The 26,236-nt window shown below is 42.2% G+C and overlaps 1 protein-coding gene across 2 annotated transcripts in view; it reads left to right on the forward strand.

Moving 5' to 3' along the window:
• The window catches only part of ONECUT2 (one cut homeobox 2), a 63,482-nt gene that overhangs the window by 25,823 nt on the left and 11,423 nt on the right, over positions 1 to 26,236 (forward strand). The window contains exon 2 of one of the 2 annotated variants that reach the window (XM_056544851.1): positions 22,536 to 22,565. The exons of the other annotated variant lie outside the window; for it this stretch is intronic. Within the exon in view, the coding sequence (XP_056400826.1) occupies positions 22,536 to 22,565 (30 nt within the window). The remainder of the gene's footprint in view (positions 1 to 22,535; positions 22,566 to 26,236) is intronic. 2 annotated transcript variants of the gene reach the window in all.

Genomic DNA, 26,236 nt, shown 5'->3' on the forward strand with positions numbered 1-26,236 from the left:
GTTATATCAAGCAGCGTTTTAGCTGCACAATTGTTGCCTTTTTCAATTATTTTTATTAAGTTGCATGATATAAAGATGGAAGAAATCCGTCTCTTGTTTTCCACTATATGGGATTGCTGCATTCATTTCCTATTTGGATATCTATCTGTATGTCTACAGCACCACTACAGGGGAAATGAGATATTACATTGTGTCCTGAGAAATCAGTTAATAGGATCCCTCAGCGACTTCTGTCTGTCTATCATTCTGTTTGTCTATATTCATTCATAGATAGCACCCCTACAGGTAACGTAAAGTATTTCATAGTGTTCCTCGGAAATTTATAGGCTGATTACTGGATGGCCCGTTTCTGGAACTTCCAAAAATGACTTGTAATGCGTGAAAGAACCAGCAGAATAGCATCACGCAAGACATGGTTTCTATTGTAATCAGTGGGTTGTCTATATCATACATGGACATGCTGGGTCCTCCAGAGGGAGAGATGCTCTTTGTAGCCACTCTGGTTAATATATGAGGGTGCTGAATGAGTCGCCCCCCTCTACTATCTCAGAATAATCTACTAGAACATGTAATAATAGCACTTTTAAACTAAACACCTCTTAAAATTTAACAATATAATGTGTATAGATGTGTATAGAAGTATAATTTCATTAGTCATACTGGTTATAAGTAGACAGGACACCAGTGTAAATTGGAATTAAAATGGGGTCATAACAGGGACTAAAGCGATGTTTGGGTCATTGACTATTTATTGAAGTATTTAGTATAATAATCAATTATAGGGAAGGTGGATACCAAAGTCTATGATAAAACAATAGTACATTTATGATGTCACGGTCATTGGTGCTGGGTCAGAAGCATCTGCATTCATTTTTGTATGTTTTTTTTTTACAGTTTTCTCCCCATGCCCTTAGTAAACATAGAATGTTGTGTTTAACTAAAACCATATCCTTTATGATCAATTTTTTTCCCCTGACGAACCTCCAGGGGGAAACATGTCGTGATGTGGTTATGGACTTCGAATTGTGAAGTGGTTATTATTTCATCTATTTTTGACATTTTTAGACAAAGTTTTGTTTTATATCTGGTGTGTTTTTAAGGGATATCTGTTAAAAGTTACATTTTAGCTACTGTGTTACAGTAATATGCAACATGGTCTTGCGTAGTCCTTGTTCTGTATCTGAACCTTCGTTTTTTTTTTTTCTATGACATGCTGGCTCATTTGTGGGATCAATAAGGTTCTGACAGCCAAGATAATCCATAAAACATCTGTCGTGAAAGGTTGGTTATAATAAATCTTACCCGCGATCAATCAATAAAGTTGGGGCTTAACCCCCTGATAGAACTGGTGTACTGTAGAAGAAGATCATTGAAGAGACAGAAATGATGGGCGCTTGACATAGTGCTGGGACTTCCGCTGTTAGAGCGGTAGAAAGAGCTGCTGAATAGAACTGGATTTATTGTGGAAGGTGATAGATATATAGACAGGAATTTGTTTATGTGGAGCTAAATTGCTTAGTGTATTTCATCTGTGATTGGCATATGCCATGGTGCTGGGTCTTCTGCTGTTCTATAGAACTGGTTTACAGTGTAGGGGAAGGGGCACAATTTCAGTAGGAACTGCAATGTAAGAAGTGCTATTTTAAATAGGCCTACAAATAAACCTTAAAGTGGGGAGGTCTAATACAGATTTGTATAAAAAGTGGCATTTCTAGAAGGTTTGGGGGTGTCTCCTTGGTGAAGCATCAGGGCTTAGAATATCCTGAAATGTCAAAAGATACAGTCCCATTGGTTCACACTGTTGCGCCATTGTCCTTGGTTCAGCTCAAGCAGGGCAACATTTGCTCCAAGTTTATATCTTTTTCGTATGTCCTTCTGGGTTTTCTTGGTACCTCACGCCATATAGGCAGCTACACTTGTTAAGGTTAGCTTCCTTCCCCATCTCATAAACAAATATGCAAGCATTATCTTAAAGGGGTACTCCGGTGCTAGACATCTTATCCCCTATCCAAAGGATAGGCGATAAGATGTTTGATTGCGGGGGTCCCGCTGCTGAGGCCCCCAGTAATCTCCTGCAGGTTTCTGCGACAGTGATCGTGACGTCATGGCCGCACCCCCTTCTGATGTCACATCACGCCCCCTCGTGACATTACACCACGCCCCCTCCATTCATGCCTATGGGAAGGGGCGTATTAACCATCCCTGGTGGTCTAGTGGGGTGGATCGCCCCCTCGCAGTGGGGGGCGATCCACTGTGGAGGTAGCCGGAGGGTTTACCTTTGCATTCATGGCTGCCCCCTTGGATCTGCTTTTGATTGAGCCTACCTTGAGCAGGCTCAACCAAATGAACACAGATCAATGGAGTTCAATAGAACTGCATTGATCTGTATGAGGAATCTAATAATTCCTTCTAATAAAGTGTATAAAAAAAGTTTTTAATAAAAGTAAAAAAAACAATCATTAACCCCTTCCTTATTAAGTTCATATCACCCCTCTTTTCCCATATAAAAAATATTTAAACATAATAAAAATAAACATATTTGGTATTGGCGCGTGCGTAATTGTCCAAACCATTAGAAAATAACATTATATATCCCTTACCATCAATGGCGTTAACGTAAAAAAAAAACAACTAATCACAGAATTGCGTTTTTTATGTTTATAACATCATATCCCAGAAAAAAGTAGTTCACAAAGAAGTAAAAAGTGTTAAAAAAGTCCAATCAATACCAAGATGGTACCGATACAAACAGCAGATTACGGCCCTCATACAGCCCAGTATACAGAAAAATTTAAATGTTATAGGGGTCAGGAATTTTTTTATTCAAAAGTAAAAAAAAAATGTAAATTTGTAAAACATGACGGAAACTAAACAAATTTGGTATTGGTGTAATCAGTCCGACCTAACGTATCAAAATAATATGTAAGTTTGACCACAAGGTGAATGGCGAAAAAAAAGAAACCCACCAAATTAGCATTTTTTTTTTTTCAATTTCCCCTCACAAATATTTTTCTTTAGTTTCAGAGCATAAGTTATGGAAAAATTAAAGGTGTCAAAGTATACCTTGCCCCACAAAAAACAAGCCTCACATTAGTCTGTAGATGTAAAAATAAGAGTTATGGCTATTATAGGACGAGGAGGGAAAAACGAAAAAGTGCAGAAACTAATAAAGACCTTCTTTACATAATATTTTGGTTGAAATAATTTTGTCTACCAGGACAAGTGGGTTTTCATGAGGGACAAGTTGATTGTGTTCCGTTTTAGTTCTTTGGACAAGTAGATTTTTTTTTTAACCTGTTAAGGACCAAGGACGTTGTGAGTCCATTCCCTTTCTATAACGCGGCGTGGCCCAGTGTCATAGCTTATAGCAGGCGGCATTGATCGCGGTGCCGCGTGCTATTAACCCTTTAGACGCTGCGTTCAAAGTTGAATGCCGCGTTTAAAGTTAAAGTAAAACAATGCCGGTTAGCTCAGGGGGCTGTTCGGGATGGCCGCGGTGAAATCGCGGCATCCAGAACAGCTGTGACACAGCAGGAGTGTCCCCTACCTTGCCTCCTGGTGTCCAATCGCTGAATTACTGCTCAGTGCCTGAGATCCAGGCATGAGCAGTCAAGCGGCAGAATCATTGATCAATGGTTTCCTATGAGAAACCATTGATCAATGTAAAATATAAGTGTGTGCACTGTTATAGCCCCCTATGGGAGCTATAACACTGCAAAAAAAAAGTGGAAAAAAAAGTGAATAAAGATCATTTAACCCCTTTCGTAATAAAAGTTTGAATCACCCCCCTTTTCCCATAAAAAAAAACAGTGTTAATAAAAATAAACATATGTGGTATCGCCGCGTGCGTAAATGTCCGAATTATAAAAATATATAGTTAATTAAACCACACGTCAATGGCGTACACGCAAAAAAATTCAAAAGTCCAAAATAGTGTATTTTTGGTCACTTTTTATATCATGAAAAAATGAATAAAAAGCGATCAAAATGTCCGATCAATACAAAAATGGTACTTCTAAAAACTTCAGATCACGGCAAAAAATGAGCCCTCATACCGCCCCATACGCCGAAAAATAAAAAAGTTATAGGGGTCAGAAGATGACAATTTTAACCCCTTAAGGACCCGGGCTTTTTCCGTTTTTTCATTTTCAATTTTTCCTCCTTAACTTTAAAAAATCCTAACTCTTAAAAATTTTCACCTAAAATTATATATAATGGCTTAATTTTTGCGTCACTAATTCTACTTTGTAATGACATTAGTCATTTTACCCAAAAATCTACGGTGAAATGGGAAAAAAAATCAATGTGCGACAAAATTGATGAAAAAACACTATTTTGTAAGTTTTGGGGGCTTCTGTTTTTACGCAGTACATTTTTTTGTCAAAAATGACACCTTATCTTTATTCTGTAGGTCCATATGGTTAAAATGATACCCTACTTTTATAGGTTTGAATTTGTATCACTTCCGAAAAAAATCATGAATACATGCAGGAAAATTTATACGTTTAAAATGGTCATCTTTTGACCCCTATAACTTTTTTATTTTTCTGTGTTCAGGGCTCTTTGAGGACTCATTTTTTGCGACGTCATCTAAAGATTTTAGTGGTACCATTTTTGTTCTGATCAGACTTTTTGATCACTTTTTATTCACTTTTTTGTGGTATAAAAAGTGATCAAAAATGCGCTATTTTGGACTTTGGAATTTTTTTGCGCGTACGCCATTGAACGAGCAGTTTAAAAAGCAGTATATTGTAATAATTCGGACATTTCCGCACGCGGCGATACCAAATATGTTTATTTTTATTATTATTTACATAATGTTTTTTTTATTTTTGGAAATGCCGGGTGATTCAAACTTTTATTAGGGGAAGGGATAATTGAAAGGGTTAATAATTTTTTTACACTTTTCTTATGCAATATTATAGCTCCTATAGGGGGCTATAACATTGCATTTACTGATATTTTACACTGATTGATCCATCTCCATAGGAATGGATCAATCAGTGTTTTCGGCGATTGAATGCTCAAGGCTTGATCTCAGGCTTGAAGCATTCATTCGGTGATCGGACAGCACAGGAGAAGGTAAGAAGACCTCCTCCTGTGCTACAGCTGTTCGGGATGCCGCGATTATACCGCGGCGATCCCGAACAGCTCCCTGAGCTAACCGGCACATTTTACTTTCGTTTTTAGCCGCGCGGCTCAGCTTTGAGCGTGCGGCTAAAGGGTTAATAGCGCGCGGCACAGTGATCAGTGCCGCGCGCTATTAGAGGCGGATCCCGGCTTCACTATGACGCCGGGCCCGCAGCGATATGATGCGGGGTCACCGTGTGACCCCGCGTTATATTGCAGGACCGGGACCCAGGACGTACTCATACGTCCTGGGTCCTTAAGAGGTTAAACGTATAAATTTTCCTGCATGTAGTTATGATTTTTTCCAGAAGTACGACAAAATCCAACCTATATAAGTAGGGTATCATTTTAATCGTATGGACCTACAGAATAAAGAGAAGGTTTCATTTTTACCAAAAAATGTACTGCATAGAAACAGAAGCCCCATAAAGTTACAAAATTGTGTTTTTTCTTCAATTGTGTCACATAATGATTTTTTTTTCCGTTTCGTCGTAGATTTTTGGGTAAAATGACTGATGTCATTACAAAGTAGAATTGGTGGCTCAAAAAATAAGCCATCATTTGGATTTTTAGGTGCAAAATTGAAAGAATGAAAAAAATTAAAGTGCAAAAATGGAAAAAAAAAAACTGGTCCTTAAGGGGTTAAATTTCCACACCTGCTTTAGGAGCCCAATAATAGTACTCCAATTGTCAGACGTCAAATTTCCTGATACGCTGTCCAGCCCTGGTGTAAGGATATCGTGATAAGAAGATATTTTATTGCTAAAATGTTCCTTATTGGGTTGGATTTGCATGAAAACCTAGGCGGTCACCTGTTCTATCAACCGCGTAATAGTTTTTTCCCCTCATTTTGCGTGACGGTTGCTCAATAATGTAAACGCTTGTATGTTTTCGTTTACCCCACAATAATGGTTCGGCTCAATAACCTGATGGATCTTATGGTTTAGATACCTCCCCCCAACATCACATCCTCCACAGCCGGCTGAATGGCGCAGTAATTGAGCAATCAGATTAGCTTAATTACTCCGCACTTTTACACAATGGCGGAGATCTAATTGTAATTCCTGCACTGGAATCAATTCAATTAATCCTATTTTTTTGTGGGTGAGGCAGATCTCTGTGCAGATATTGGAGACTTATTCCCATCACAGGTTTTGGGGCATTTTTCTTGCAAATTTTGCAAATAAAAACAAAACAAAACATCAAACTATACACATTTGTTTACTGTATACACTATGTACACAGTGACCTCACCAGCAGAATAGTGAGTACAGCTCTGGAGTATAATACAGGATATACCTCAGGATCAGTACAGGATAAGTAATGTAATGTATGTACACAGTGACTCCCACCAGCAGAATAGTGAGTACAGCTCTGGAGTATAATACAGGATATAATTCGCGATTTTCCTAGCTTTCTTTATTAATGCCCATAGCAGAAATTCAAACGTTTACTTTTAACCAGAAAAAACTTTCTCAAAACTACAACTCCCAGCAGTCCCCTGAGATGCCTCAGCCAATCCTAGCCTAGGAAGGCTGCTATATAAGGGACTGCCTCCATAGTCTCCTCCTCTTTCTTGATGAGAAAACTGCTGCCGTAACGGGAACTGTGACCATCAACAGAACCCGGAACTGGATCCATGGAACTCCGATCAACCGGACCGAACATGACATCCCAACGGAAACATCACAACGAAGAGGATCTCACTGGAACGACTCAGCCTCCGCCAAGACGAATGCATCTTCTTTCAATAGCCTGGAAAGAGAAAAAAAAAAAGGAACACCGTGACAGGGTTGGGAGGGAAGATACTCGCCTCCTGTCTTCATATAACTTAGATTTTCCGTCACAAGCTAGGAAAATCTCGATTTATATATCAGACAGGAGGCTCATATCTTATGCAAGTTGAAAGCTATATTAACAAGACAACTAAGTGCAATAGAGATTAGGATCAAAGGACAGACATAGAGACATGATCCTCCGGTCTAAAGTAAAATCGGCGAAATGTTGACTCCGAAGACCAATCCGCTGCCAGTAAAAGGTCGGACAGCGAACCCCACGAAGCAACCACCTTAGTGGCCATCGCCCCTCTAGTCGAGTGGGCGCCAAAAAGGGATATGTCAATCCCAGACATTGCCATCACCGATCTCATCCATCTGGCCAGAGTGGCCGAGGATACTGGAAGGTGTGGTTGTACATATGAAATGAGTAGTTGCGAATAGTCGGGGGAACGTAAGGACACTGTGCACGTCTCGTACGCCTGCAGGCAACGGACGACACAAAGACGCGGATGCGCCGGAAAAAAGGGATAGAAAACTGAATGCAATCTCGTTTTGGTCTTACGAACCAAACTTAACCCCTTCCGGCGAAATGTGTCGCCTAGAAACGTCCAGGGCTCTTACATCCGACACCATTTTAAGAGAAACCAGACACAACAGAGTCGTGAGCTTGAAAGATAAAGACTTTAAAGTTAAAGCCTCATTGTCTTCCCAAGAAGAAAACAAATTCAGCACCTTGGAGACATCCCAAGTCGTTTGATAACGCGGTCGTGGAGGACGTTTAAACTTCACTCTGCGTAAAAGACGGCACACCAATGGATGTCTGCCAACAGTTTGGATCTCGAGCTCCCCAGACGGTTGATGTATTGCACCGCCGCCACATTGTCCATGCGTAGTAATACGCAACAGTTGGATCTGTGAGGTAGAAAACTCCTGATGGCGAAAAATGCCGCCAAGAGTTTTAGCGCATTGATATGGAGGGACGATTCCTCTACGGACCATATCCCTCCTGTGGTAGACTGGCCACACCGAGCCCCCCAGCCGTGTCTGCTCGCATCTGACTCTAAGATGATGTCCGGACTGGAATTGAATATCGTCTTGCCGTTCCATTCAGCATGACGAAGCCACCACCGCAACTCTTCCTCCGAATCCGGACAAAGAGACACCTCGTCTGCGTAATGCAGACCCTGTCGCAAATGGAGTGTTTTGAGGCGTTGCAGGGCCCGGTAATGGAGGGGGGCCGGAAAAATGGCCTGGATGGAGGCCGACAAAAGACCGACTATGCGAGATATAACTCGCAACGACACGCAGCGTTTGCGTAGGATTGCCCTGATTTCTTTGCTATTCAAGGCCAGTTTCACCTTGGGTAATCGTAGCACCGCCTGTCTGGTGTCTACTAGGAAACCCAAAAACTCCATCTCCTGAGCTGGAGAGAGCACCGATTTTTTGTGGTTGATGAGGAACCCCAGTTCCTCTAGCAACGACACCGTCCATTGTCTGTGAAGGATAGCCTGAGTTCTGGACCGTGCCATGATTAGTAAATCGTCCAGGTATATTATTAAATGCACCCCTCTGCACCTTAATGCAGCCAACACCGGTTTCATCAGTTTTGTGAAACACCATGGAGCTGACGATAGACCGAATGGAAGGCAGGTGGACTGCCACATCCTGTCTTTCCACAGAAATCTCAGGAACATCTGGGAGGAAGGGTGCATGGGTACTGTCAGGTATGCATCTTTTAGATCTACCTTGACCAGCCAGTCTCCTGGTAACAAGAGGTCTCACAGTAAATGGATCCCCTCCATTTTGAAGTGGCGATATGTCACGTGTTGGTTTAGCTGTCGTAGATTTATGACCGGCTGGTATCCGCCATCCTTTTTCTTGACCAAGAAAAGGTTGCTGACGAACCCAGGAGATGAGGGGTCTACCTCCTGTACCGCCCGTTTGGACAAGAGCTCTTGGAGCTCGACGTCTATGAGAAGTGCATTTTGTGTCGAGAAATGAATGGGTTGTGGAATGACGTTCATGGTCGGTGGAGATAGAAATTCTATGTGGTACCCCGCTATTGTAGCTAAAATCCAAGCCTCTGCCGTAATCATGGACCAGACGTGGGTAAAATACTGCAGTCTGCCCCCCCACAGGTATGTGTGTATGGTAATTTGTTATCATACTCACCAGTGGTTGGATGGGATCTGGGGAACCCTCTGCCTCCACATCCTCTCCAGGGACGTCCTCTTGGGGGAAAGAAAGGGGACGGCTGCGCCACAGGGATTGGATATTGCTGCTGTGCAGTATCGTAAGGTTGAGCGGGTGGTCTGGGGTAAGGCCTATAATAACTATTGCGGCCGGGAGAGCGGCCTCTACCTCTGCCGCCCTTGTGGAAAACCTTATTCCCAGCACCGGACTTTTTGAGGGAGGATTGCGCCTTATCCAGGCTCGTGAACGGGCTGACAAACTTATTTATATTCTTGATGAGGTCATCACCAAACAAGAGGCCTTCAGCTGAAGGGCCCGGATCAGTCTCAGCTAAATGAGACAACTGCGGGTCGAGTCTCATTAGGATCGACCTGCGCCGCTCAGTAGAGCAAGTAGTATTGGCCGGTCCCAATAGGCAGGCAGATGGCCCGTTGTGTCCATCCTCTCAATTGGGTCAAGTCCACGGGTTCCTCCGTGGAAGCCTCTTGTTCCGACAGATTTAAAATTTTTGTCAGAGGGCCCAACAAATCTAAAATGTGATCTTGTATCGCCTTGAATGATCGCTATATGCCCTTTTTTGCATATTTGCCGGATTTCATAAGATGCTTTAAAAGTACCGGGTCGATTTCCGGTGTGTGGGCCACCTTATTTGGTACCAAAGACCTGGGGCATTCCGCCCTAAGCTTGTTCCTATTGACCCTATCTAGGGTCCTCCGTGTCCAAAATTCCACGTATTGTGACACTTGCGGCAGGGGAGCCCAATCACCTGACCGCGGATGCGATATCGCATCGGGGCTAAAAAATGGTTCCCCTAAGGAGTCAAAAATGGCCTCCGAGGGCACATCAGGAGAGATTTCTTGCAAATCAGTCATAAGTCCAGCTTCCTCAATGTCCGAGTCAGAATCAGTGGCCACTGCCACTTCGGATCCTTCAGAAGATTCGTCATCGGACGCATCATTGAAGGAATCCGGCTTAGCCCGTCTAGCGGACCTAATCCTTTTGTGTGGTATCTCCTTGTGAGCCAAGGGTCGCTGTGTATTCTGCTCAGGAAGACTGGGTCGACCGGCCGTGTCGGGTCCGGTCTTATGCATTAATTCTACTTCCCCTACCGGGGAGTCGGAATAGGCAGTGACATGTTTGCGTTTGAGAAGTGCTTTCCCCTTCTTCTTCTACAGTACCTCCAGACACTTTGGAAGTGGAAGGGTTAATGGTGGAGGTAGAGGGGTGGGCGGCAGAGGCCAATGCAGCTTGTACAGATCTGCTGATGAGATCTTGTATCTGTGAAGCTGTAAGCAGTTGAGAGGGATCAGATGAGAATGTGTCCTCTGTCACTCCACCGGAAAGGTTAACCATTTCCTCTGCCATAGTTATGCACAGCCCATTAAAGTGTAATAACAGAGCACTATAGGCAATTGCCACTATAGAAGTCCACAATTGAATGGGCTACAGACCAGAACAGCAGCGTTACAGCTACCTAGAGAATCCCAGAGTACCGCTCTCCTCACCGCTCGCAGCAGACTGGCCATGCAGTAAAGAGGCGGCACGTAATAACAGTGTTCACAGCCGTAATCTCGCGACACTACGGCAGCAAACACTGTGATAGGCTGGAAGCGACCGCGTCTCACAGAGGGCCCGCCCCTTTCCCCCTGCAGACGCGCGCGAACCCCAGTCGCGGCGGGAAGAAGGCGGGGGGGGGGCAGGGGGAAGGGAACGCAAATGAAGATGGGGTCTGAAGGTAAGAAAGAAGGGGGGGGGTAATGGGAGTAAAGATCAAGAGGGAGAAGAGCAGTGTAGGAAAGACAGACTGCCACCACCCCTTCCTGAAATATAATAGGAGTTATAGCCCAGAAAGAAATAAAATAAAATATGTATAGTTATTGAAGGAAATGAAAGAGTTAATGAAGGAAACAGAGGTGAAAATAAGAGAACAAAGGAAAACTGTAATGTATAAACACGCTACAGCCGAATACCTTATTCAATGGTAGCAATAAATAGAGTCAAAAACAATAGATGAAGGGAATACTTATCTTAACTCTGCCATGAGCAGAAAGAAAGAGGAGGAGACTATGGAGGCAGTCCCTTATATAGCAGCCTTCCTAGGCTAGGATTGGCTGAGGCATCTCGGGACTGCAGGGAGTTGTAGTTTTGAGAACGTTTTTTCTGGTTAAAATTCATTAAAGTAAACGTTTGAATTTCTGCTATGGTCATTAACAAAGAAAGATTAATGCATAAGATACTCACCTCCTGTCTGATATATAACTCAGGATCAGTACAGGATAAGTAATGTAATGTATGTACACAGTGACCCCACCAGCAGAATAGTGAGTGCAGCTCTGGGGTATAATACAGGATATAACTCAGGATCAGTACAGGATAAGTAATGTAATGTATGTACACAGTGACCCCACCAGCAGAATAGTGAGTACAGCTCTGGAGTATAATACAGGATATAACTCAGGATCAGTACAGGATAAGTAATGTAATGTATGTACACAGTGACCCCACCAGCAACACTATGAGTGCAGCTCTGAAGTATAATACAGGATATAACTCAGGATCAGTACAGGATAAGTAATGTAATGTATGTACACAGTGACCCCACCAGCAACACTATGAGTGCAGCTCTGGAGTATAATACAGGATATAACTCAGGATCAGTACAGGATAAGTAATGTAATGTATGTACACAGTGACCTCACCAGCAGAATAGTGAGTACAGCTCTGGAGTATAATACAGGATATAACTCAGGATCAGTACAGGATAAGTAATGTAATGTATGTACACAGTGACCCCACCAGCAGAATAGTGAGTACAGCTCTGGAGTATAATACAGGATATAACTGAGGATCAATACAGGATAAGTAATGTAATGTATGTACACAGTGACCCCACCAGCAGAATAGTGAGTACAGCTCTGGAGTATAATACAGGATATAACTCAGGATCAGTACAGGATAAGTAATGTAATGTATGTACACAGTGACCTCACCAGCAGAATAGTGAGTGCAGCTCTGGAGTATAATACAGGATATAACTCAGGATCAGTACAGGATAAGTAATGTAATGTATGTACACAGTGACCTCACCAGCAGAATAGTGAGTACAGCTCTGGAGTATAATACAGGATATAATTCAGGATCAGTACAGGATAAGTAATGTAATGTATGTACACAGTGACCTCACCAGCAGAATAGTGAGTACAGCTCCGGAGTATAATACAGGATATAACTCAGGATCAGTACAGGATAAGTAATGTAATGTATGTACACAGTGACCCCACCAGCAGAATAGTGAGTGCAGCTCTGCAGTATAATACAGGATATAACTCAGGATCAGTACAGGATAAGTAATGTAATGTATGTACACAGTGACCCCACCAGCAGAATAGTGAGTACAGCTCTGGAGTATAATACAGGATATAAAGCAGGATCAGTACAGGATAAGTGATGTAATGTATGTACACAGTGACTCCACCAGCAGAATAGTGAGTACAGCTCTGGGGAATAATACAGGATATAACTCAGGATCAGTACAGGATAAGTAATGTAATATATGTACACAGTGACCTCACCAGCAGAATAGTGAGTGCAGCTCTGGAGTATAATACAGGATATAACTCAGGACCAGTACAGGATAAGTAATGTAATGTATATACACAGTGACCTCACCAGCAGAATAGTGAGTACAGCTCTGGAGTATAATGCAGGATATAACTCAGGATCAGTACAGGATAAGTAATGTAATGTATGTACACAGTGACCTCACCAGCAGAATAGTGAGTACAGCTCTGGAGTATAATACAGGATATAACTCCGGATCAGTACAGGATAAGTAATGTAATGTATGTACACAGTGACCTCACCAGCAGAATAGTGAGTACAGCTCTGGGGTATAATACAGGATATAACTCGGGATCAGTACAGGATAAGTAATTTAATGTATGTACATAGTGATCTCACCAGCAGAATAGTGAGTACAGCTATGGCGTATAATACAGGATATAACTCAGGATCAGTACAGGATAAGTAATGTAATGTATGTACACATTGACTCCACCAGCAGAATAGTGAGTACAGCTCTGGAGTATAATAAAGAATATAACTCAGGATCAGTATAGGATAAGTAATGTATGTACACAGTGACCTCACCAGCAGAATAGTGAGTACAGCTCTATAGTATAATACAGGATGTCACCCTAAATTATAATGTAATGTATTGACCCTGTGACTCACCTTACTTGAAGCAGTGTTTCTCCACATGTTGCAAAACTACAACTCCCAGCATGCCCGGACAGCCGAAGGCTGTCCGGTCATGCTGGGAGTTGTAGTTTTGCAGCAGTGAATCTAGTAGAATAGTAAAACCTTTGTGTTATTCATAAATGTAAGTGTATCATGTATTTCACGGACGCAACTTGCTTAAGGGGACATGAAGTTCTACGGGGACGTGTAGCGGAGTGAATTACTACACTTGCCATAGCCAACCATGACAATGTGTTTATACGTATCCTCCGTCAAATAGCCTCTTGTTACATAATGGTTTCGTACACAGCGGACTACTTAACCTGATTTATATTGATCTCAATTGCTCTCGGTTATGCATACTTAATTCAGAGAGGTAATCAGATTGATTTTAAGGCCCGGTTTTTACAGATCATACCAACATACAAATCCACATGGCCTCCCTAATGAAATGATATCACAAGACGCCGCACGCAGTCCTTCCTTCCTTCCCTCGCCAGATCCATTGCAGGGCTACGTCTTGGTCTATTGTGTAAAATCCTGCTGACCCAGCACTTTGTGTGTAGGGGGTGGGGGGGGGGGAATCACGTGTTTTCTTGTACACACGCTAAGCACATTGCTATGTTATCACTCACATGAAAACCAAAGAAGCGTCTTCTCTTCCAGTCTATAAAGGCTCAAGATGCTTTGATTAATTACCCATTACGGTAACCAGGCTAAATGCTTCACTGACGATTGTTCCAGAATTCATGCATTTACAGGCCTCCCCTCCCCCCTCCTGATAGGAAGCGCAAAGTCCTCAGGAAATATATTTTTGGAACGTTGGCATCTTCTATGGAATAACCTAGCATAATGTAATATAGTGTAGTAGAGCATAGCGTAGGATAATGCGATAGCCTGGTATGGTGTTGCATAGCATAATGCGTAATGAATATAATGTAGGATATTCTGGCCTATGACAACGTTATAGGATATCTACACAAAAAGAAAGAGAGATACGCAATATAATGCACACCCACAATAACTGTAATCCAAAAAGTATATCTTTATTACATATAAATAGTACAAAAAGCAGACAATACAGTTAAAACCAATTTAAAAAAGCCCAATTGGCCACTGCACAAACGAGAGGGGGGGGGGAAACCCCCTACCAAAAAGAAGGGGAGAAACCCCACCCAGGGCACCTGCCTCCACAAATACTCAGGTTATCAACCTATCATACAACAAGAATGTTAAATCAATACAGTCCTGTCCCCACAACACCAATAATGTGTATACAACCTGAATATCCTCAGTATATAGCACAGGGGACTGGTAGTAGAGGACAATAGATGGAGGAGTAATATGGCAGGTGCCCCCCTAAAGACCCCACGCATTCCGTTGCCCGTCGGCAACTTCCTCAGGGGTGTTGTGCCTCCTTGATTTAGTCTCTGCCATATATACCAAACATAATTACCCTAATTATGGTGAAGGAGTTACCTGTTTGCCCATTGTATCCCGTCTCCGGTCATTGACCCGCTTGTACTTCCGGGTACAGAGAAGGTTACATCCGCTCCCTGATCTACATCCGCTCCGTCACTCTCTTACAGCTGCGTCCCACACACACGTCACTCGCGCATGCGCAGAGTATACTCCATATCAACAGCTGAAGATCTCTCATATGCGATCACTGCGCCTGCGCGTCTCCATTCGCTCGCACCCAACACAACTCATCAGTCACACAGCATAGCCATCACATCACATTCCCACGCATGCGCACCACTACTTACATCCCCATAATCTGCTCACATCACTCTACCACACAGCGGAGTTCCCTTTTACCACGCATGCGCATCTCAACTATCATCCCTATAGTTCACACAGATATATTCATCTCTACACAAGGCTTTCTTTCTAGAAATCACATCTTATTGCTGTTTTATACCCATATGGGGATGTCGATTAACATAACTGAAACCCTGTTTTGGCTCCGTATAACAAGACATAGTTTTTATCCCCATAATTCACACATATTGATCTCTATATAGGGCATCTTCTCTAGAGATTGCATCTTATTGAATATATAATAATATACTTATACAGAGTGCAAATAATACTTTTACTCCATACAGAGAAGTACATGTAATGACATACTCAGGGAACCCTGCATCCAATCCCGTCCATATCATCCTATATATAATACAGATGGGTATCAGATCATAACAGTCATCTTAATGCTCTAATACCTTGTTTAACCCTTTAGTGCGCTGTCATCATAATATTCCTTAGTACATCAATATCATATAGCCCATACATCTCAAAGCAATGTTTAAAACATAACCTATTATGAAGAATGTACTCGCCAAATCATTACACACACCAGTTGGAACCATAGCTGGACACATATTACCCCTTTTGGTCTTGGACCTGTTCCCCTTTCTCAAAAATCTTATATACATCACATCATAAAGACTTATACATATATTGGGCTCACATATACCTTATATATCCCCCTTAAGCCATGTTACACTTATTAACCTGCTTAACACATAGTACCCCTTTGGGTCATAGACCTGTTTCCCTCTATCAAGAATCTTATATGCATCTTATCATAGAGACTTATACATATATTGAACTCACTTATACCCTTTATATCCCCCTTATACCATATTACGCCTATTGTATCATTCGTCCCAAAATTTACAAACTATATCACCTATTAATACATCACCAAATGTTCCATATTGTTACTTCATACCACTCTCCACATCTTTCACCTTCCATTGACAGAATAATTGAGGTAGGCCTACCCTGTTCGAGTTTATTGAATAGCCCACATTAGAACATCCCATTATAATCCATAAGTCCCCAAAGTTATCCATATTAAATGTGCTATAAAAAAATGTGCTATGAACAATTATATATATATAAGTAAACACATACATTTAAACCCAAGGTATAGTGACCCATTCCTTTCAACATTAGCCTGTATATTTTTAGATCACCCCTCTCAGGTGATCTATATTCACATATTCAGTCTTACCCCATTTTCTCATATCTTCACCATACTTTATACCACTCTCCACATCCTTCACCTTCCATGCGCACACCAAGGAATTATTTGTACATAGTCACCCTGTACCCCTAACTATTGGACTCCAGGTAACTCTTTCAACCAAATCTATACTTGTTATAGTTTATTGAGTTCATTTTGTTTTAACATTAATATATCCGTTTAGCCATCATCTTATTTTAAACATCATGTTACTGCATTAACAATCTAACACCTACATCACACTGGTACGTTATAGGATATGGTATAGCATAGCACAACGTATTTTACTACTTTATAACATAGCATTATGTTTTATATGTATAGTATAGCATAGGATAATGTAGTGTTATATGTTACAATATAGCATAACATAATGTAATATAATACAGTATGACATAGCGTAGTATAGTATAATGTAATATAATTTAGTGTAGTATAGCATAGGATAATGTAGCCTCATATGGTATAATATTTCATGATGTAATATAATGCAGTATGACAGCATAGTATAGTAAAGCATAATGTAATATAATATAGTATGACATAGCGAAGTATAGCATAATGTAGTATAGTATAGCATAGGATAATGTAGCCTCATATGGTATAATATTACATAATGTAATATAATGCAGTATGACATAGCATAGTATAGTAATGTAGTCTAGTATAGCATAGGATAAATACAGTATAGCATAATGTAATATAATACAGTATAACATAGCGAAGTATAGTATAATGTAATATAGTGCAGTATGACATAGCATAGTATAGTAAAGCATAATGTAATATAATATAGCATGACATAGCGAAGTATAGCATAATGTAGTATAATATAGTATAGTATAGCATAGGATAGTGTAGCGTCATATGGTAAAATATAGCATAATGTAATATAACACAGCATGACATAGCGTAGTATAGTATAATGTAATATAGTACAGTGGTCCCTCAAGTTATAATATTAATTAGTTCCAGGATGACCATTGTATGTTGAGACCATTGTATGTTGAGACTAGGGATCGACCGTTTATTGGCTTGGAAGATATTCACGATTTTGGACTTTATCAGTATCGGCAATTACCTTGCCGATATAGACGATAACTTAACGAAATAGATGATAACTTATTCCGGAATATCGGTATAAGTTATCGGCTATCGTCCTCAAAGTTCACAGATTATCGGTATCGGCCCTAAAAAAATCAATATCGGTCGATCCCTAGTTGAGACCATATGGAAACCTGGTAGTTGGTTCTGAAGCCACCAAAGCAACCCTGTACTGTAGAGGGCGCTACCAGACACCAGTCAGTGCATGCACTTCTGTAATACAGCGGTTTTACCAGTGAATGCCCATTCCGATTGGTCAGTTCTTCCAGCCATTGACACGTTTCACAGATCTGGACTCTCTGTAGCATTGTATGTTGAGTCTGGTTTCAAGTTACAATGGTCCAGAAAAGACAATTGTATGTTGAAACTATTGTATGTTGAGGCCATTGTAAGTTGAGGGATCACTGTATAGCATAGGATAGTGTAGCGTCATATGGTAAAATATAGCATAATGTAATACAACACAGCATGACATAGCGTAGCATAGAATAGCATAGGATAATGTAGTGTCATATGGTGTAATATAACATAATATAATATAATGCAGTATGACATAACGTAGTACAGCATAATGTAATATAATGTAGTATAGTGTATCATAGGATGATGGTAATATAATGCAGTATGAGCATAGTATAAAATAATGTAATATAATACATGACATACCGTAGTATAGCATGATGTAATGTAATGTAGTATAGTATTGCATATGCAGTGTTATATACAGTGTTATAAACAACTGCATGGTTTTGTTAGATTTACCCTCTGAAGGGTGACAAGATGATTTACTGCTCTCACTACTGTTATTGAGCCCCCTGAGAGTCACCTCCAGATATTTCTTGTTCTCTACATTTAGGGGGCCAGACCAGAGCTAGGAAATTTGCTGGTAGCACACACAGTTACCTCCACCCTTACTTTTCTGGCTAATCACAACTCAACACGTTCTTCTCTTTGCTACGCTATGACATAGTGCTGGTGAAAGTGCGTTGGACTGCACAGGCTGACACTGTGCTGGGGGACCATTTACAGTACAGTGCTATAGATGGCATGTGAAGGGCTAAGGGGGTTACTGATGCAGTGGGTTTACAAGGTGCTCTGTGAGCAAAAATAAAAGAAACGGCAGCAGCACAGGAAGGAACGTACTGAGCTGCTACTGTTGCTGCTGAGAGGCTGAACATAGTGGGGAGGGGAGATAACCCTGCAGCACTGTGGACATACAGCAATAAATACACTGGTATTTACACAAGAGACAGCTGCCCTGAGCTGTTTGGATGGCCAGAGATTTACTTCTGAGGAACAGTGCAGATCATCTTCAACAGGCAGACTGGCTCAGCTTGCAGGTACACAGCCAAGGCTTGCTTAGTCTGTCCCTCTCTCCTACACAGAGCACATGCTAAGCCACACCCCCATTTCCTGTTTATTGTCTTAAGCTAGCTGTTACTAAAGACAGATTTCCCCTGGCAACATAAAGTGGACAGCAGATTGCAGAGACATGAAACTAGGGATGCATCGGGTGCGGCGGGTGTATGAAGCGAGCTCATGTTTGTGGAAGAAAGCAGCCATGTTTTTGTAATCTCATACAACATTGACTTCTATAAAAAAAAATGACTTCTATAAAAAATCTTAATCCTTCCAGTACTTATTAGCTGCTGAATGCTACAGAAGAAATTATTTTCTTTTTGTAACACAGAGCTCTCTGCTGACATCATGAGCACAGTGCTCTCTGCTGACATCTCTGTCCATTTTAAGAACTGTCCAGAGTAGGAGAAAATCCCCATAGAAAACATATCCTAAAATGGACAGAGATGTCAGCAGAGAGCACTGTGCTCGTGATTCAGCAGAGAGCACTAGGTTCCAAAAAGAAAATAATTTCCTCTGTAGTATTCAGCAGCTAATAAGTACTGCAAGGATTAAGTTTTTTTTTAATTAGAAGTCATTTACAAATCTGTTTAACTTTCTGGCACCAGTTGATTAAAGTACCCCTTTACGATTTTAGACATTTCCATCGACGTGAGAGGATAACTAAAGCATTTGGCTCTATTGGAATATTTTTAGGTTATTGGACAAGGAATATAAAAGAGTGGCTCATTAGGTTTTTGGTGTATAATCCTGGATGGATTTATTATGGGATGAATTTATTTACTTTCTGCTTTTTTGTGAATATTTTATGACATACCAAAAGGTGACAAAATCAATGCCGAGAAATCCTTTTACCGAAGGGATGGGTGACCCCACAGGGGCCCTTGTGCCGTAATGCTATGTGCACGTCCCATATGTTAGACTACTGATGCGGTCACTTTACATTTAGCCGTGAAAGGATTATACTTTTACAATATTTTAAAGAGATATAATAAAGAGGCCCCCTGCAGCCTTTGAGAGCATTTGCACCACAATGGAGCGTATAGTGATTTATTAATACTAATGCTCTTCCTGGAAGCTGCGTGCAATTATGAACGTCTTTCCATATATATATATGTCTGTTAAGCAAACGTGGTGCAACATTCCCACCCACTCCCAGCCCTTTACCCATCAGCTTATTGCCATAAATCTATGTGGTTGACTAAGGAGTGAGCTCCTGCCTTCAGCTCAAGTCAAGGAAGGTGATAAATAGGGCCGAGGGGATGCCGGCTATGTTGGGAAATCATTTTATCGATAAAAATAAAAATATTGAGGAACTTAGTGTTTTAAATGTCTAAAAAGTTGAAAACCCCTAAAATTACTACTTTATCTTCAGTTTTGGGAGATACGAGTAGTGTATAGTTTAGGGGAGCACCATGTAAGGGCTTCCCGAACGTAAAGCCTTCAGCAGGGATGAGCCCACTCTCCAAATACCTATATAAAGGACAAAGTTCAAGAGCCCACATCTTCAAAAAAAAACAAAAAAAAAAAACCATCCAGACAAAAACATTGCACTTGGATGACAAATAAAAAGAGTAGATGCCGCCATTCCTAAAAGCGTACCTGTCATATCACAGAAAAATAATAATGCTTCTATATGTTACACACTAGGTCATGCAGATACTTTACAAGTCTTTTTTTATGTGTCTAGCTTCTGTATTTGCCTCACAAATCACTCCATTTTGCTGCTCACTCATTCTGATATCCACTTCGTGTTTGAGGCAAGCACTGAGCCCCCCCTCACTCACCATGCATTCAAATCCTTCCTGAGTCTGCTGTGCTGGATCTCTTTATCCAATCGCTACTGCTCTGTAACCCCCTCATCTCTGTTTTTTAGACAGGAGTTTGACAGGACAGGAGTGAGAACAGTGGGCTGTTCATGAATCCCCTCCTCTCTGTACTGCATGTGCTATACAGAGAAGAGGAATATCAGAGCAGGGAGCTCCCATGCTGCACTGTGCTGCTTACATACAACATCAAAATGGTGGGTTTACAATAACTAAAAACAATAACTTTTCTTTATTTCAATTAGCTTGTATGGCTTTATATGTGTGCCCCACTACTGCAAAGCCTATGTCCACACTGCATTTCTGGACTTTGTGCCCTGCCAGGCCAGCAGGAGACCAAAGTCTGTGAGCGTGAGGAGACCAAATGCGGTCTGGACCAGAAGGGAGACCCCTAGTGGCCGGATTTATAAAGCCACAGAAATAGGACTTGCATTTTTTTTTTTTTACAAGGAGTACGTTGGGAAGTTTATTTATTAAAAAATATATAAAATAAGTTTTCAACACAGAGCCCATCTCACAGTTTTGACAGTTATATTCCCATTGACCACTGCATGTAGGTGAGGTAATGTCCACAGCGTAGGACCATACTCTTATAATGTATGGACTAGATATGACAAATATAGTCATCATATCGAGTGGGACATACAGAATCAGCTAATACTGATCAGTAAGGGCTCATGACCTCTGAAAAGACTGTGTAGACCCTTACCAATGGCACTTGGAGTCCCTAGGGTCTGTTGACTCAATGGGGGAGATTTATCAAAACTTGTGCAGAGAAAACGTTGACCAGTTGCAATCTGATTGGCTGCAATGGGCAACTGATCAACTTCTCCTCTGCACAGGTTTTGGTAAATCTCCCCCAATGACCCAACTAGAGCGAGCCTACGGCACAAATCAAGGAATCTCAAGTAGCAGTAGTTGTTTTGTTTTATATAGATAAAGTAGTTCTGCTTTGCAAGTGATCCAATTTCCTGTAAAAAAAAGTCATACCAGATCTTTCTAGGATATCGGAACAAATGAAAAGTGCAGCTGTTTTTTCTAGACATAGCGAATAATCTTCCACTGATTAAGATTTAGATTCGCCAATTTGTTCTCTAAATTTGCTCACCGCTAGTGCTAACATATTTTGTGAGGCCCCCAATTCCCAGCTCTGTGCCATGTGTAGTATTGGAGGCTTTTGGAGGTACAGTATGGGCCTACAGCAGGCTATGGAGATGATATTACGTATTCATGCAACACAGATTTGTAATATGAATGTGCATGAGGCCTAACAGCCTTACTTGGAAATCTCTTTCGATTTATAAGATTATTCCGGATTACAGTTCCAATGATGATGGGATGGTCCTGAGAATCCGAACTCTAAAGGAATCTGGTTTAAAAGTTATTTTCAGACAGTTTTAGGGAGGTTTTTTGGATAGAGCTTAAAGCGTGGTCCCCCCCCCAAGACTTGCATTGAGTGGGCGGGGCGTGACGTCACAAAGGGGTAGGGCCGTGATGCCACGAGCCCCCGGCGTCGGCTCCAAACGTTCGGAACATTTTCAAATGCTGGGAGGTATGCGCTAAATAACAATATACAATATATATATATATATATATATATATATATATATATATGTATATATATATATATATATATACATATAATAAACTTATGGATACACATATCTGACATACCTGATTTTAGCTGAGGGACGATGGGTGCAAACAAAGAACCAGGTGACAATTTCATAGATTTTCATTGCAGAATACTGCTATCAGCTACCCAAAATGTCCTTCATCTACTATGTAATTAATATGTACTCTATTCACATTAATACACATTTTAATACTATTTTCTTTCTTTCCATATTGATACTTGATGTTACTACGCAGCGCCAGAATTCTCCAGTTTCATGAAATCCTGTAAGTGCTTGTTCTTATACTACCAGGCTTTTTTTTTATGGTGTTTATGTTTTGGCTGGGACATGACTGACACACTTTGTGGCATTATTGTGCCTATCATACAGTTATTCTGCCTGCCAGGCCCCATGATGGTGCCTGGCAGGAACCATTCTGCCATGTGGTAGTTCATAGACTAGCATTACAAAGACAATGGGGGAGCGTTCTCAAAATTGGAACAGTTGCCGTTCTAACCAGATATCAGTTCTGATTTTTCAACATCAACCAAATGGTTGCTACAGGCAAACACCACCTTTTATCTGCAAAAGTTTTGATGAAACACTCCCTGATCTACAATGCGGTTCCATGACATTATTGCTCACGTATATGCTTAGCTAGTTATGCATTGCAGTCTCTCACTCTTGTCTATCCCATTCAAGTTCTCTATTGAAAGTAGGTTTACAGCATATGGATGTATTCACATGAGATGGAATATCGTGGCAGACAGTCACACTGTTTCGGCATGATCACAGCTGCGGTAAAAGCACATGGCTGTAACAGTGTGGTTGTCTGTAGTGTTTTTTTGTGTAGCGGTAGGGGTGGTTATTTAAATGTCCTGCCCTGTATCGTAGATTGTTCTATATTGTCCTCCTTGGTTTGTAAGTGTCGACAACTCGAGATTCTCATTTTACTACAAAGTTTAGCTTTTAAGGACATAAAAGACTCCATTAGTCATTGGATCTCTTTGGTCTATATATATGCCTGTACTATAGAACATATACTTCTAGCACAAGAGATCCACTAACAGCCATAAAGAGCATTTCTAAGAGGCTGAAAGCTCTGCCTTCCCCATATTCCAGCTGAATTACTGAAATGCCTGATAAAAATAAACCGGTGTAGTTCAGCAAAGCACTAAAAGCAGGATTCCATGTCAGAATGCTTATCTGTGTGTGCGTGGTACTGTAAATATGTGAGCCAGACAATTCTGTTTATCTTGTGAGACATTGCCCATTGCATCTATAATACAGAAGAAATGTGTACAAATGCAGGCTTGATTTAAAATCTTCAACGGGTTTGTGTATACAGAACCTGTGCAGACCTGTGTGTCTCCATGGTTACAGACTACAGGCAAAACCCATGTAGTCTGATCTAGCTGTCAGGTATTACTCGATGGTCTGTACTCTCTTTTTCTTATTAAAGGGGTTATCCAGCATTAAAACAAACAAAACAAAAAAAACAGGACTTACCTCTCTCCTCTCCCCCAGTGCTTCCTGTGTCCCTGCTGTGATTTTATTCCTGGATGCCTGGGGTTGAAGCATCAGACTGTCACTCAGCTAACTGCTGTCCACAGTAGTGTCCCACCATGAACAGTGATTGGCTGAGTGGCAGTGTGGCGTATTGGGCCCTGACGCCAGGAAGAAGACCGGGACTCAATATGTCACACTGCTGCTCAACCAATCACTGGCCACGGTGGGTCATAGCTGTGGCCAGCGATAAGCTGAGCAGCAGTCTGACCTGTCTAACCCCCAACAACCAGGAAGAGGATCGCAGGGCAGCAATACCAGAGGCACTTGGGGAGCAGAATGAGGTAAGTCCAGGTGTTTGTTTGTTTTTTTGCTGGCAGGAGTTTCCTGCATGGTAACTCCTTTAACCTACAGACAGTTGAAAAAGTCAGATGGAGTAAAGGCCCTTTGACACAGGCCGATTATGGGGCAAATGAGCGTTTCTAGAATTGTCAATCGTTATTTGGTGGGCAGCGTGGCCCAAACACATGACTTTGGGTTTGTTTGTAGTCTGTAACCATGGAGATACATAGAACTGTATAGGAGCTGTATTCACAAAATGGTAGGAGATTTTAATCAAGACTGACATACGGAAAGATCAGCATCCCACCTATAATACAGTCTGTACACCAATAAACTATATATGCTGTGTTCCTACATTATCTATGACACAGACCTCAAAGGTTTATAATCCCATCTGATAAAGTTATCTGCTATCCACAGGATAGAGGATAACAAGCTGATTAAGGGGGTTCTAACTGCTGGGACCTCCACCCACCTCAGGAATGGGGACAAAATTGTCCCAGCAGTTGGATTCCCAGCCTGTTATCCCCTATCCTTTCAATAGGGAATACTGTAACTTTACCAGATGGGGATACCGCATTAATTTAGTATTCAAGTATCATATATAGATGCCCAGCTCGCAACTAAAAAGAGACAATTTGCATAGGACCTACCATGACTAGAGCTCCAAAATGTCCTGAACAGTTCACTCTCTGGTAACTTATTGTCCGGCTGTGTTCGATCCTTGGTTAGCTGAATTAATTTAACCAGTGTGCAAGTGTGCTCTCTACCCTCTTGTCTATAGTTAAAATGTGGAGCAGAGAGAAAAAGAAACGCGGATCACTCACCACTGTTGCAGAAGCTGTGTTCTTTATTGCGTGCTCATTAGCTCAGATGGCTGGTACTGGATAGATGTTATGGCAGGGCAGTATGTGCAGGGAGCACCGTGGGAGGCGATGGCACCGTTTCACGCCGACAAGGCGTTTCTTCAGTCCCGGAATTCCGGTATTCCGGGCCTGAAGAAACGCCTTGCGGGCGTGGAATGGTGCCGTAGCCTCACATGGTGCTCCCTGCACATACTGCCCTTGTCACGATGCCGGCTGGCAGGTAGTGGATCCTCTGTGCCAGAGAGGGATGGCGAGGACCGTGCTAGTGGACCGGTTCTAAGCCACTACAGGTTTTCACCAGAGCCCGCCGCAAAGCGGGATGGTCTTGCTGCGGCGGTAGTGACCAGGTCGTATCCACTAGCAACGGCTCACCTCTCTGACTGCTGAAGATAGGCGAGGTACAAGGGAGTAGGCAGAAGCAAAGTCGGACGTAGCAGAAGGTCGGGGGCAGGCGGCAAGGTTCGTAGTCAGGGGAGATAGCAGAAGTTCTGGTACACAGGGTTTAAACACACAAAACGCTTTCACTAGGCACAAGGGCAACAAGATCCGGCAAGGGAGTGCAAGGGAGGAGACCAGATATAGCCAGGGAGCAGGTGGGAGCCAATTAAGCTAATTGGGCCAGGCACCAATCATTGGTGCACTGGCCCTTTAAGTCTCAGGGAGCTGGCGCGCGCGCGCCCTAGAGAGCGGAGCCGCGCGCGCCAGCACATGACAGCAGGGGACGGGAACGGGTAAGTGACCTGGGATGCGATTCGCGAGCGGGCGCGTCCCGCTGTGCGAATCGCATCCCCAACGGCCATGACAGAGCAGCGCTCCCGGTCAGCGGGACTGACCGGGGAGCTGCAGGGAGAAAGACGCCGTGAGCGCTCCGGGGAGGAGCGGGGGCCCGGAGCGCTAGGCGTAACAGTACCCCCCCCCCCCTTAGGTCTCCCCTTCTCTTTGTCGGGTAACTGCCTCCCCTGGGATGAGGACACCGGGAAAGGATGGAGGGATTCCTCAACGGCAGGCAGAACAGCAGGAGTAGGAATGGGGAGAGAGGGCAGAGGGCGAGACCTGGCACGGGGCAGTGTGACACCAGGACGAGGGCCATGAGGGGACACAGAGGCTTGCCTGATGGGACTGGGAGGGGGGGAGAGGCATTTCCTGTGGCAGGCAGAGTCCTTAATGACCTTAGGGGGACCGGATACAGGGGGAACCACAGGGTCACGGCAGGGAGTACTGGGAACCGGTTGAAGGCAGTCCT

The sequence above is a fragment of the Hyla sarda genome, chromosome 1, assembly GCF_029499605.1.
Source record: "Hyla sarda isolate aHylSar1 chromosome 1, aHylSar1.hap1, whole genome shotgun sequence".
Classification (NCBI taxonomy): Eukaryota; Metazoa; Chordata; class Amphibia; order Anura; family Hylidae; genus Hyla; species Hyla sarda.